Source organism: Loxodonta africana, chromosome 2, assembly GCF_030014295.1.
Source record: "Loxodonta africana isolate mLoxAfr1 chromosome 2, mLoxAfr1.hap2, whole genome shotgun sequence".
Lineage (NCBI taxonomy): Eukaryota > Metazoa > Chordata > Mammalia > Proboscidea > Elephantidae > Loxodonta > Loxodonta africana.
The window spans coordinates 20,366,037-20,380,223 of record NC_087343.1 but is presented as its reverse complement, the minus strand read 5'-3'; the positions used below and the strand labels follow the sequence as shown (position 1 = coordinate 20,380,223).

General features: G+C 44.1%; 1 protein-coding gene across 1 annotated transcript in view; it reads left to right on the top strand.

Moving 5' to 3' along the window:
* Positions 1–14,187, top strand: part of MYO10 (myosin X) — a 282,989-nt gene that overhangs the window by 132,288 nt on the left and 136,514 nt on the right. Inside the window, exon 4 of the mRNA XM_003407874.3 lies at positions 5,528–5,715. Coding sequence (XP_003407922.3) covers positions 5,528–5,715 — 188 coding nt within the window. The remainder of the gene's footprint in view (positions 1–5,527; positions 5,716–14,187) is intronic.

Here is a 14,187-nt window from a genome sequence, read left to right as displayed (position 1 = left end):
TAGAGTTTCCAAGAAGCGCCTGGCGGACTTGAACTGCCAACCCTTTGGTTAGCAGCCATAGCATTTAACCACTACGCCACCAGGGTTTCCATAACATATATATTTATTAATTATTTGAACTCTAATATGATTATCTTCTCCTTAAAAATTTGAATGCCTTTTGTTCTCTCCCTTCTTAAGTGGTCTATAGTCACTAGAGTATTTTTGTTTCACTTGAATTTAAATTTGAAGGTGGGTATCCTAAAACTTTTTACTAAGATTAAGGAATGTCTTAGTTACCTAGTGTTGCTGTAACAACAACAACAAAAAAAAATAGAAGTGTGGGTGGCTTTGAAGAACAGAAATTTATCTCCTTACAGTTCTGGAAGCTAGAAGTCCAAATTCAAGGCGCGACTCTAGGGGGAGGTCCTTCTTTGTCTTTCTCAGCTTCTAGTAGCACCTGCCTGTCCTCTCCCATGTCTGTCTGTGTGTCCTGTTCCTTTTATGACTCAGAAGGGGTTAGGTTTAGAACCCACTCTGCTCTGGTGTGGCCTCGTTAACATAACAAAAGAGACACAGGTACAGGGTCTAGGACTAATACATGTTTTTTGGAGTATACAGTCAGTCCACAGCAAGAAGTATGATGTTTTTTGTTATTTATTTACCCTTAGGACTGTGTTTATTTTTAAATCTCTTTTTGTACCTAGAAAAGAGAATAGTGTCTTCTAACTAGCATCAAAATTCTCAGCGAAGCAGGGAAGGGACCTAGTCTAATTTGAAAATATATTTTAGTTAATATTTGTTATGCAGATTGTCTAACATTTGAAAACTTGTTCTCACCTCAGTGGGAATAAGCAAAAGAGAACAAGAAAGTGCTTGGAGAATGTGGGTGTAAAAATGGCATAGGGGCTTTGTCTGGCCTCCTCTGACTTCGCAAGGGGGCAGGAGAATTAGGATCAACATTCCAAGGCTGATTCCCATGAGGCAGAGGTCAGACACGCCTCTTCTCTCCGCCATCTTTATCAGTTCTGACACCAGCCGTCCTTCCCACGGCACCCTCTACTTCTCTGTTGGGTTTGATAATTCACTGCAGTGGCTGCACAGAACTCAAAGACCACAAGTTGCAGTGACAGGTTACAGTGACAGGTTACAGTTCCGGTTCAGGAATGCTCAGGATGCAGTTCTTCCATGAGGACAGCCTCTTCTCAGCTGTGCTCGCAGGCATACCTCTCCCTGGCCCTAGGCCTCTGCCCAAGACAGGCTCTGTGGGCAGGAAGCCCACCACACTGTCTCTTGTCGGTCTCTCAACAGAACCTGGCTCTGTTACGAATGTATGTGTGTTCCCTCTTTGTTTTGATTATTTAATACAGTTTAAGCTGTAGAGAAGGAGTCCTGGTGGTGCAACAGTTGAGTGCTCAGCTGCTAACTGAAAGGTTCCAGTTGGAACCTACCCAGAAGATCCGAGGGAGAAAGACCTGGTGATTTGCTCCCATGAAGATTACAGCCTAGAAAACCCTGTCGGGCAGTTTTTCTCTGTCACATGGGGTCAGTATGAGTTGAAAATCTACTTGGCAGCACCAACCACAAACTACAGGGAGTATTTTTTAGAATATGCAATTTGTATTTTTGTGTGTTGGAAGCCCCAGTCACAAAATGGAAAGGACCACGAGAGTAGCCTCTACATTTTTAGAAAGAGTCATGGTATGATACAGCCAATTGCCATTGCACGCTTTATCTTTGAAAAGCAGGAGCAGCTGCTTATTTTATACTTAAACGCTAGTCTCTCTACCCGACAAAGAGAAGGGCCCTGAACTTTTTTGGAAGAGGGGAATTTAACTCATGTTCTCTTTAAAGACCTAGAAGTGCATCATGGGGTGTAAAGAAGTGTCGCGAATGCAAGGCAGATTATAAGATGTCCCTAAATCAAATCAAGTTTGATTTAATCTCAGATTAAATTCCCTTTTAGGATTCATTGGCATCCTGAACTTGTTACTCAATTTTATTTTATCCTTATTCCGTTTCGATCCTTTAAATACACACAGCCTTTTACTAGTGTTTTTTCATGTCTGCCTACTTGTATTCACAATTTGTTTTAGAAGGTGAAAAGTTTTCAACATGTTGAAATGCAGTTCTTTTTTTTTTTTTTTCATTTAATGCATGGTATGATGAGTACAATAAAAAGTAAAGTAAAAGCCTGATGTGGTATCTTCTGTTAATGACACGGTGAAGGTATACTTTATCTGCACACCCTTCCAGCACCTTTAGCTATTTCTAACACAGCAGACCCCCGGTGGAAAAACCTTACGCCTTTAAGATTTGGAGCCACCCTCAAAGGGTGCCACCTGGAGCATATGGCAGGTTGAGAAGCAGCAGAGAAGCAGATGGAAGAACAGCGGCGGCTCAGGAGGCTGGGGAATTTTAGTGTGGATTCGAAGGCAGTGGCCACCTCACTCTGTGCAGTCATTGTTATTTTGGGCAGAAAGCCTGAATAAGGATCATTAATCCTCAAGGAAAGATGAACTTCGGTACACTAACCCAGGTTAAAAACACAAGAATAGGTGTTTTCTTCCAGAAGATGTTATCAAAATGGGGGGGGGGGGGAATAAAGCTTATAAGGTATAAATTGATAAAAGTCAGTTACTAGCAAATCTGTATATGGAACTTTAAATTTCTCCATTAAAAAAAAAAGAGAGAGAAAACCAAACCTGTTGCTATTGAGTTAATTCTGACACTTAGCAACCATGCAGGACAGAGTAGAACTGCTCCATAGTGTTTCCAAGGCTATAAATCTTTACAGAAGCATACTGCCATATCTTTCTCCCAAGGACCAGCTGGTGGGTTCGAACTACTGACCTTTTGGTTAACAGCTGAGAGCTTAATCACTGTGCCATCAGCACTCCTGATTTCTCCACATTGAATGATAATAAGGACTGTGTTTTCTTCATGGCAACTCGCTAATCTGATTTAGCCAAAAAACCAAACCCGTTGCCGTCAAGTTGATTCCAACTCAGAGCGACACTATAGGAAGAGTAGAACTGCCCCATAGGGTTTTCAAGGCTGTAAATCTTTACGGAAGCCGACTACCACATCTTTTTCCAGTAGAGCACTGGTGAGTTTGAACCGCTGACCTATCCGTTAGCAGCCGAGTGCTTAACCATCAGCGCTCCTTACTAATCCATTGAAAGATTTGAATTTGTATTCAACATCTCATTGTGAAAGTCAAAACCCCAAAGATCAACATTGTTTTATGAAACACATATAACCCCTGGAGCAATGGTGGTCATTTGCCATGATTAACGTCTTCCTGGGATGCAGTGGTTAAGAGTTCAGCTGCTAACCAGAAGGTTGGAGGTTCAAATCCACCAGCTGCTCCTTGGAAACCCTGTGGGGTAGTTCTCTGTACTGCAGGGTTGCTATGAGTCAGAATCAACCCAATGGCAATGGATTTGGTTTGTAACTAAACCAACCTTGAGGGTTTTTGTCTATGACTCCAAAACTATGTGTTTTTCAAGGCTAGTAATTAAAATGTTCTGTTTCAAGACACATGGTTGTCTTCCTTCTCGAAAGATGGTGACATAATAACTGAAGAGCCTTTATAGTGTTGGAGTGATTGTTCTAGGCCAGAGATGCCAGTGGGCCATCAGCTCACGGGCCAATGCTGGTTGCTTGGCACGAGCCCTGTGTTTGGAAGGACTGTGTGGCAGTGACTGGTCAGTGTCTCTGTGGGAGAAAAGACCTGGAGATATGTTCCAGTAGAGATTTCAGCCTTGGCAACCCTATGGGGCAGTTCTACTATGTCACATGGGATCGCTGTGAGTCAGAATCACCTCGATGGCGCTCAACAATAATAGCATCCCCCCACTCCTCTGGAAACCGCTGGTGTGGGGGGATGGGCCTTGCTTGCCAGTCTCTGTGTTGTTTGTAACTGTCACAGCCTCCGAGCACACTGTCACAATGAAACATTCTAAAACTATGCAATTGGGCAAGATATAATGTGAGTTACTGCAAAAATAAAATGAGGTATAAGCCCCTTTGGAATGTTCTCCTGGTCTTCGCTTTCCTAACAAGCCTAAGACCGTTGCATTTCCTACCTCCTACACAAAAACGTGCAAGAATGAACACTGTCAAAGCATGCTGTACAGTGAGTGAAGTTCCCCACCCAGGCCTCTGGAGTTTTCACCAAAATGTTCATTCTTTCAAAAAATGCTTTTGAATAAAAGGAATCTAGAATTTACGACAGTTTTATGAATAAATCGTACTTTTTTTAAAAAAGGGCTCGTCCTGTGGTTCTCTGTTCTCCTACAATTTGCATCTTTGTGGCCAGACCTCCCTCACCGTGCTCTGACAGGGAGTGATGGAGCTTTCTGGAAAGTAAAGATTACCAGGGAACTGAACATTTGTCCACGAGAACACTACATCTTTCTTGTTTTTAACCTCTTTTGACTGAAAATATTTCTAAAACATTTAGAAATGAAAATATTTCTAAAACATATTCAAAAACTATAATTTGTTTTAGGTCAGCGGTTCGGACACATCAGCAGCAACTTGAGAGAAAAGATTTGGCAGTTTGCTCCCTTAACGTTTACAGCCTAGGAAACCCTATGAGGCAGCTCTACTCTGTTGTATAGGCTCGCTCCAAGTCTGAATTGATACCACACAATAACGTGCCTCAACTTCCTCATCTGAAACAGGTGTCATAATACTGAAAACCTCACAGGGTTATTTGGAGGATTAAAGAAGGCCCCCTTGGCACAGTGCACCCACTCCATGAAGGGGCCATGGTGCTGGTGGCTGTAGCACTGGAGTTCTACCACTCTCTCATTTGCTCCTTCACTTGTGTCTGGGGCTGGAAACCCAGTAGCCAAACTTGGTTAGGATCTTCTTGCAGAAGTCTAATACAGTGGAACCTGTGAAAGCTGGAAGTCAGTGGGACTGCCATGTTTTTCCGAGTCTCACAAGTTTTCCGCCTTTGACAGGGTGCTGTCTTACCACTTTTCTATGGCTCTCTGTTAGTGGAAGGTATTTGTGTTTTCTTTCTCTGACAGGTTTCCGCCTTTCACAGGTTTCACTGTGTTTTCAAAAGTGGTCTTGTTACTTTAATCCTGCCATTTCATTACAGCCACCTGACAGGGAAGGTATTGGAACTGTCCTTTGTAGTAAGAAAGAGAGTTAGGGAGGTGGCCATGGGTCAGAGATTTAGCCCTGGGCAGCTTCCCTGGCATTTCTCTCAATTGCCTTTCATTGGCTTCCTTCATTTGTACAGAATGACAAGATTTTGTACAAAATGTGAGTTACAAAAAATGTGTACAGTGGGGAACAGAAATTATCTTTCCCCTTAACACCCAGTTGGGTGGCTTTCGTTGAGGCTGCAGTTCAGTTGTCATCTTCCGAGAGTGGGCACATGGAACCGTGAGGTGCTAAGGCAGAGGCAGCACCGAGCTGCGCCCAGGGTCCCCTTTTTATCTCGTCCCAGAGTGGACGGAGGTGAGAGCTTCACCATGACGTCCCCCGGCATGCCATGTGTAACCCTGATCCTGTGTGTTTGCAGACCTACATCGGCTCCATCATTGCGTCCGTGAACCCTTACAAGACGATCCCCGGCCTGTACGAACGCACCACCATGGAGCAGTACAGCAAACACCACCTGGGGGACATGCCCCCCCACATCTTCGCCATCGCCAACGAGTGCTACCGCTGCCTGTGGAAACGCCATGACAACCAGTGCATCCTCATCAGGTAAGAGGCTGCTGCAGTAACCCAGGGGGCTGAAGGAGGCCTGTGAACGGAGGACTTGAAAACAGCGGTATGAGACGCTGTGGAGGTGGGGCAGAGGCGGAGGCCGGAAGCAGTGTTCAAAACCAGAGGGCCTTTCTCTGCATGCCAGTAATCGCCGATGTCCCTCCTGCCTGATCTTTCTCAGTCTGCCCCAAAGGCACAAAACCCGCTTTGCTTATGGACTTTGAACATCTATGAAAAAATAGTTTGCCTCCATAAGCAGTTGGCAGTTGAATTTCCACTTACTTTCATGTAAGTACCTGAATGTCTCAAATGGAGTTTCCCATTTGGAACACCTTGACAGGTACAGCTTTCAAAGATGTGAGGACCTCATTTAGAAAAGCGAGTCTAAAATCGTCTTAGTTATCTAGTGCTGCTATAATGCCACAAGCGGATGGCTTTAACAAACAGAAGTTTATTCTCTCACAGTCCAGCAGGCTAGAAGTCCCAGTGCAGGGTGCCAGCTCCAAAGGAAGGCTTTCTCTCTCTGTTGGCTCTGAGGGAAGGTCTTTGTCATCAGTGTTCCCCTGGTCTAGGAGCTTCTCAGTGCAGGGACCCCGGGTCCAAAGGACATACTTGTTCCTGGCTGTTCTTTCTTGGTGGCAGGAAGTCCCCCTCCTCTATGCTCGTTCCTTTCTTTTATATTTCGAAAGAGATTGACTCAACATACAACCTAATCCTGTAGATTGAGTCCTGACTCATTAACGTAACTGCCTCTAATCCTGCCTTATTACCATCATAAAGTGAGGTAGGATTTACAACACGTAGGAAAATCACGAGTTCACAAAATGACGGACTACCACACGATACTGGGAATTATGGCCTAGCCATGATTTTTCTAGAGTACTAGTCAAAATGCTGTGTATATGAGCAAGGTTTCTTTTTTTTAAGTATGATAAGATTACTCTGTATAGAATCTGTCAGTTTTTTTCCTGAGGTTTACCTTTGGATTAGCTACAGAAGAGTAGATTACTTAGTATATGTTATTTTAATTATTTTTTTGGTGGGGAGAAGGGACTTGGACCTATTTCAATTGAGTTTTACTCATTTATTAAAATAAACTACCAGGACTCCTACTATCCAAAACTTTATTACTAGGGACTGTCTAAAAAGCATTAGAGTGTACTTATTTTAAAATATTTAATTTTTATCATTAACTAATTCAAATCAACTTCATCACCTAATTCTGGTGATAACCCATGGGATCTTCTTATTATTTACTTAGAGTGGAATCAGGCTATGGTACTGTTTTTGACTATCAACTCTCCTAGATGGTATCGAAAGCAGACGTGATGGTTGTCACTGGTGGCGAGGTTTCCACGGAGCCTATGAACAGTTCATTCATTTTTCCTTCTAGACACTCACTCATGGAACATGGCTGTTACTGAGGATGGAACAGTGCGTTAGAGGGTTTCCACATCTGTTTTAGATGGCTTTCTAGTCCCAAACTGTGGCAAAATAATGATTATTTTATTATTTCAAGAGGCAAAGGAAAGGAGAGGGGTGTTGGTATTTGGGGGAGGAAAATAAGTAAGACCCTTCTTGCCCTTTGGATTCCAGATTCAACTGGAGTGAGTCACAGGGCAGATGGAGAGCCGTATGTCAGCGTTAGACCTCTTGGCAGCTGGGATTGCTCACATTAGAACCCCAGATTAGACAGACGGACAGACAGACAGACCCACCTGGACACTGGTACAGCCAGGCAACTGATGGCCACATTCACCGGAAAGTGAAGAACAGACTAGAAAGGCCAAGCACGCTTCTCCCTCTTCCCAGTTCAGCAGTCAGAGAAGCCACTGTTGAGAGTGGGGAGGAGTATGTGAGAGGTGGGAGCAGGCGGAGCGGCCAGAGCAGACCCATTGTCACACCCCAGGGCAGGGGAATGGAGGGTCCCCCAAACAGAACACATCTGAGCGATACTCACATTGTCCTTGAAGCTCTTCCCATGTGGAGTCTGATTTAAGATGGCAAGAAGCAATGGCTATATTTATGGAAGCATTATTGTGCATTAGACACCGTGCCAGGAACTTTTTAGACTTTTGTCATCTCACTGAAACCTTCCAGCAGCCCTTTGATGTGGGTATTCTATAACGATATCTTCAGATGCTGCACGCACACAGAGAACAGCGTTCAGGGGACTGTGTCCTCTTTACTGGTACTTGTTATCTGTCATCCTTGTGTGTAGTTCCTTTGTTTTGTACGGTCTTGTTTTAATTTATTAAAAACTTTAATTTTCCTTACTCTGTTTTTATAGTTTTGATTCCTTTTTTTTTTTAATTTTTAAATTTTATTTATCTATTTTGTTGCCGTTGAGGATATACACAGCAAAATATACACCAATTCGACAGTTTATACGTGTACTATTTAGTGACATTGAGTACATTCTTGTTCCTCCCCCATTAACATAAACTCACTGCCCCCTAGGGTTCCTATCTAATCTTCCCAGTTGCTGTTGTCTATTCGATTCCATACAGATCTTAAAAGAGCATAATGCTCAAGGCAGACTTTTTTTTACTGATTAAGCTAAACTGTTGTTTAGTTTAAGAAGACATCAGGGGATATTTTTGGTTCAGGGTTTAAATATTATCTCAGGAGAGTAGTTTCAGGGGTTCATTGAGCCCATGGCTCCAGAAAGCCTGGAGTCTGTGAGAATTTGAAATTCTGTTCTGTATTTTTTCCCCTTTTGATCAGGACTCTATAGAACCTTTGATCAAGATGTTCAGTAATGGTGGTGGGGCACTATCCAGTTCTGGGCTCATGACAAAGGAGGCATTTGTTCCTGGAGGCAATTAGCCACACATTCCATTTCTCCCCCCATTCCTAACTTCCCTTCTTCCTCTGTTGCTCTAGCCGAATAGATATCAATTGTGCCTTGGATGGCCACTTACAAGCTTTTAATACCCAAGGTACTAAGCAATGAACCAGGAGGTAGAACAAAAACACAAACTTGTTATTAGGCCAGTTAACTGGGACATCCCATGAAACCATGATAAAACCTCCCAACCAGGTTCCTTGTTTTTTTTTTTTTTTTTTCCAACAAATTGGAATTACATGAACACGAATGACTGAAGAGGGTGTCTGTCTCTCTCTCTCTCTCTGCCTGCCTCTTTCTCTTTAAGGAAAAGGAAGCATCTGGGCAGATGTTATCTCTTGCCTTAGTCACAGGAACATTGCTAAGGTGCTGGGCTGTGCACACAGTTTGGATAAGTGTGTCTATCACTTCCTCAATTGAGCAAATACGGATCATACCAAGGAAATAACTTGCAGTTAATCAAAATGAAGTGACTTGCCTAATATATAAACAGAGCCTTTAAGAGTCACAGTCCCAATAAAGTAACTTGTCTTATGACTGGAGAAGCAGTATTTCTGGGCTTTTAGATTACGTCACTGGAAGTCTGGAAGTTAGGATTTAAGGTCCCCATTTCATCCTATAAAATATAAGCTAATAAGGTTAACAGAAAGAAGGAGAACTTGAACTATTTTAAGAAGATCAATTTTTTTTCCCACATTTAGGTACCTAAGTATTTGCCATTGATAATTGCTTGTGTTTATTATTTTCAGTGGAAAAAAAATGAGAACATGACTAATATATCGCTTGATGGTGCAGCTTCGGAAGAAAGTGGATATCAAATGAGATCATTGTGCTTTTATATATATATATGCACATATATATGTAATAAAGCGGAAAGGCGTTAGCATTTTCATGCCAAAGACTGTGGTATTTAAAAATAAAGGGGGGAGGGAGGTGTGGATCCCAAACAAAAAGCTTCCATTGTGTAATGCTAGTGTGAAAAGAGTAACTGTATTTATCTAAATTAACTCCGGAAACATAGACTTTAAAATGTGTTTTAGTTTTTTAATAGATCTCTGCAGAGCTTTTGTTTTTTTTTAAGTGGGGGTTGGGGCTATGGGAATGAGGGAAGAGCGAGTGTGAAAGTCCAGCTGGTTGAGCACAGGAGCCTGGCTTGGATTTCCTTGGGATGAACTGCCCTCTAGTGGCTACAGTGCGTTTTACGACCTTCAAAATACTGTCTCATGCCGCCACCAGTTGCCACGCTGTCACCTCCCTACTCACGGCAACCCCATGTGTGTCAGAGTAGAACTGTGCTCCATAGAGTTTTTAATGGCTGATTTTTCAGAAGGAGATCGCCAGGCCTTTCTTGCAAGGCACCTCTGAGTGGACTCGAACCTCCAACCTTTTGGTTAGCAGCCAAGTCGTAAACTGTTTGCACCTCCCAGGAGGTCCTCTCACGTTTGTTGGTGTTAGTTGCCGTCAAGTCAGTTCTGACTCATGGCAACCCCATGTGTACAGACTGTAACTGCTCCATAGGGTCTCTAAGGCTGTGACCTTTTGGAAGCAAATCACCAGGCTGTCTTCCAAAGCACTTCTGGGTGGGTTCGAACTACCAACCTTTTGGCTAGTAGTTGGGCGCTTAACCGTTTGCACCACCCAAGGATGACTTCTCTCATGCTAGCACCTTTAAAATCAGAAAATAAGCCTGTTTTGGAACTAGACAGAACTTCAAAGGTCAACTTTTTCCTTATTGTATGAGCATATTTTATGAGCATTTTCTCATTTTCCCCAGTTTACAAGGTCTGCAGCTAGTTGGTGGCAATGCCAGGTGCCTGGTCTTCTAGTCAAAGCCTCTCTTCCCTTGACCAATACTGCTGAAGGGATTTAGAATGGCCTCACTTTCAAGATTGTTACCTCTCTTAAGCTATAGTTTTATTCTACCTTTTTATGCACATTTTAATGAGTGCTTGTGCTAGTAGAAGGAGCCATGGTGGCGAGAATAGTTAAGCACTTGGCTGCTATCTGAAAGGTCGGTGGTTTGAACCTACCCAGCAGCTCTGCAGAGCAGCTGGTGGGTTCAAACCACCGACCTTTCAGTTAGCAGCCGAGTGCTTAGCCACTGCGCCACCAAGGTACTCAACTCTCAGTGACCCTGTGTACAACAGAACGAGACCCTACCCAGTCCTGCGCCATCCTCACAGTGGTTGCTATGTTTGAGCCCATTGTTGCGGCCACTCTGTCAATCCGTCTTGAGGGTCTGCCCCTTTCTCACCGACCCTCTCCCTTACCCCAAGCATGATGTCCTTCTCCAAGGACTGATCTTTCTTGACGACGTGTCCAAAGTAAGCAAGATGAAGTCTCACCATCCTTGATTCTAAGGAGCTTTCTTAGATACATTATGGTTAAAAAAAAAAAACTGTTGCTGATGAGTCGATTCATGGTGATGGAATTGACTCATAGCAACCCTATAGGACAGGGTAGAACTGTCCCATAGGGTTTCCAGGGAACAAGCTGGTAGATTCAAACTGCTGACCTTTTGGTTAGCAGCCTACCAAATGTTATAATAGAAACATGTACCTTGTGGCTCAGAAGTGTCAGAAGATGCTAGACAAGGAATTGAAAAAGCTTCTCAGAGAAGTTGGCATGTGATCATGACCCAAAAGGTATGGAAGAACATGATCAACATAGAGAGGAGGACGAGCAGAAAGAGGCATTTGCTCAAACGTGGACATGGGGAAAAGCAAGGATAATTAAGGAAAGAGGCAGGTCTGGAAAGCTGGAGCATAGAATTTGCTGAGGGATATAAAGAAGATGGGGTTGGAAAGGCAAGGACAGGGAAGTGAAATTCATTGAGGTAGGTCAGTTCCTGTGTCATCCTCACAAGAGCCCAAGAGGTACTTTGTAAAGGGAAACTGAAGCTCAGATCTGTTGGGTGACTTGTCAGAGTAGCCTTAGCAACAGAGGCAGGATTTGAACTTTGGTCTCCCCGACTCCAAAGCCTGTGCTATTTCCAGGCAGAATTCTGCTTCTGGTGCAGGCAGACCATAAGGCCTTTACGTGGCTAGCTGTGACCTTTGGACTTAATCCATTGACAGTGACCAAGTCGCATAAGTGTTCTAGCAAAAGAGGGGGTGAGAAAATCATGTGATGCAGGCGGGTCTGATTTAAAGGAAGGAGAATGTTTGACAGGTGTTTCTGTGAGGCCAGTCTATGGCCCTGGCTGTTACTAACGGTTAGTTAACACACTCAGCAGCTCATCAAAAGGATGGCAGTGAAGTCCATTCAGGTGATCTGCTTCTGAAAACTCAGCCATTGAAAACCCCATGGGGAGCACAGTTCTACTCTGACACAGGTGCGGTGGCCACGAGTCAGCATCGACTCCATGGCAACTAGTTTAGAAGGTATATATTTTAGGCTTCGAGACCAAGACCACCTGTTCAGCCTTGCCCTGGCAGTGGGAAGGCAGCCATAGGGAATACGTAAATGAATGGGCCTGGCTGCGTTCCAATAAAACTTTACTTACCAAAAAAAGGCAGCAGATTGGATTTGGGGGCCATAGTTTGCTGACCCCTGGTTCGTTCTAGAAACCTGCCACTGTCGACATGGCTCTCTCCTAGCCTGTCCAGTAAGTAAGCGGCCTGGTTTCCTTAAAGGTCCTTTCCTTCTTCTGCTTTTCTCAGGACTGTGCTCCATCTTTGAGTCTCCTTACCTCTAGTTCGTTGAACTTGCCCTCTGTATTGGATTGTTGGTATTGCCTTTCAAAAAATGTCCTAGTTTTCTTAGTGTCTTCCATCTTGGGAAAAAAAATATATAGTCCCGGAAACCACCCCGGTACCTCAGCTTACTCTCACAGCAGAGCTTCTTGAAAGAGTTGTTTACACACGAAGTCTTGTTTCATCTCCTCCCACCCTGTCTTCAGCTCCCATCTGGCTGCTCCGCCCCACTGTCTCTTGTGGAAACCAGTGGACAATTTTCAGTCCTCTCAGGAACTCTTGACATGGTTGCCCCCTCTCTCCTCCATGGTGCTCCTTCATTCTGGATTTCTTTCTTCCTCTCAGGGCCCTCCTAAGCGCCTCGGTCATTTTATACCTCCTCCACTTCTAACGAAGGAGCCCTAGTGGGGCAATGGTTAAACACTTGGCTGCTAACTGAGAGGTTGACGGTTTGAACCCACTCAGCGGCTCTGTGGGAGAAGGACCTGGCAATCTGCTCCCGTAAGGATTACAACCTAGGAGACCCTATGGGCAGGTCTACTCTGTCACGTGGGGTCACTGTGCGTCGGGATTGACTCGAGGGTACTCCGCAACAAAACACCCTCTTCTGATCAGCCTACGTTTTCCTCTGTAATGAGGAATGATTTCCCAAATTTTTATACCCGCACCCCAACTTCTCCTCTGAGTTCCAGGCTTATGTCCAAGGGCTGCTTTGACACGTCCCGTGGGGACATCCTAAATGGGTCTTCTCATTTTCTCCCAGGAGCACATTTCTCTGATGCTTTCCATTTGCAGCGAGTGCCCAGTCCGTGCTACCCAGCCTCAAGCCTGAGATCCAGAGCTCATTATTTGACCTAGATGCCATTCTTTTTTTTTTTTTTAATTATGTACAAAAATGTATACTAATCTTAAGTGTACAGTGCAGTGAGTTTTGAACAAATGTACATGCTTATGTTAGTTGAGTCGATTCTGACTCGTGGCAACCCCATGTGTGCCAGAGTAGAACCAAGCTCCTTAGGGTTTTCAGTGGCTGATTTTTCGGAGGTAGATTGCCAGGCCTTTCTTCCAAGGTGCCTCTGGGTGGACTCAAGCATCCAAACTTTTGGTTAGCAGCCCACCAATGCATTAGCTGTTTGCACCACCCAGGGACTTCGCACACCTACTTATCGACACACAGATCATCACACTGGCGAGCTCCTTTGGGTCTCCGGAGTCACCCCTGATCCCTCCCTGTCACTCACTGACCTCCCTCCTGGCCAGGTCCATCAGCGATCCTGTCTGCTCACCCTCCACAGTCTGCCTTGGGGCCTCTTCTGATCTCTGCTGCCTGCCCCTCTCTCATTACCATTCTGGCCTCATTTGGTCTTCCTGCTCCCTCTCTGGTCTAAAAAATATTCTCCACACAGTAGCTGGAGGGTTTCTTTACAAACTTAAACCCAATCATGTCGCTCTCCTTCAACACTGTCTTGGGATTTTCCACTTTTTTAGGGAAGATGCCCAGAATTTCTAACGTGGCCTCAGAGGCCCCATTTCAGTGTTTTAGGATTGTTTTTCTGTTTTTTCATTACTAAATTATATGGTTTTTTTTTTTTTTAAAACATACACTTATTTGGGTTCATTTGGATGTACACATTCTTAGTGAAACCCATGTTTGCATTTACAGCCATCATTGGTACCAAGTCATAGGGCTCTAATTGCCATCGACTGTTGAGAAGGTGGAGCCCTGGTGGTGCAGTGGTTAAGTGCTCAGCTGAAAGGTAGCTGTTCAAACCCACCAGTTGCTCTGAAGTAGAAAGATGTGGCAGTCTGCATCCACAAAGATTACAGCCTTAGAAACCCTCTGGGGGCACTTCTGCTCTGTCCTATAGGGTCACAATGAGTGGGTTTGTTTTTATAGGGTCACAGTGAGTCAGAATTGACTCAGTG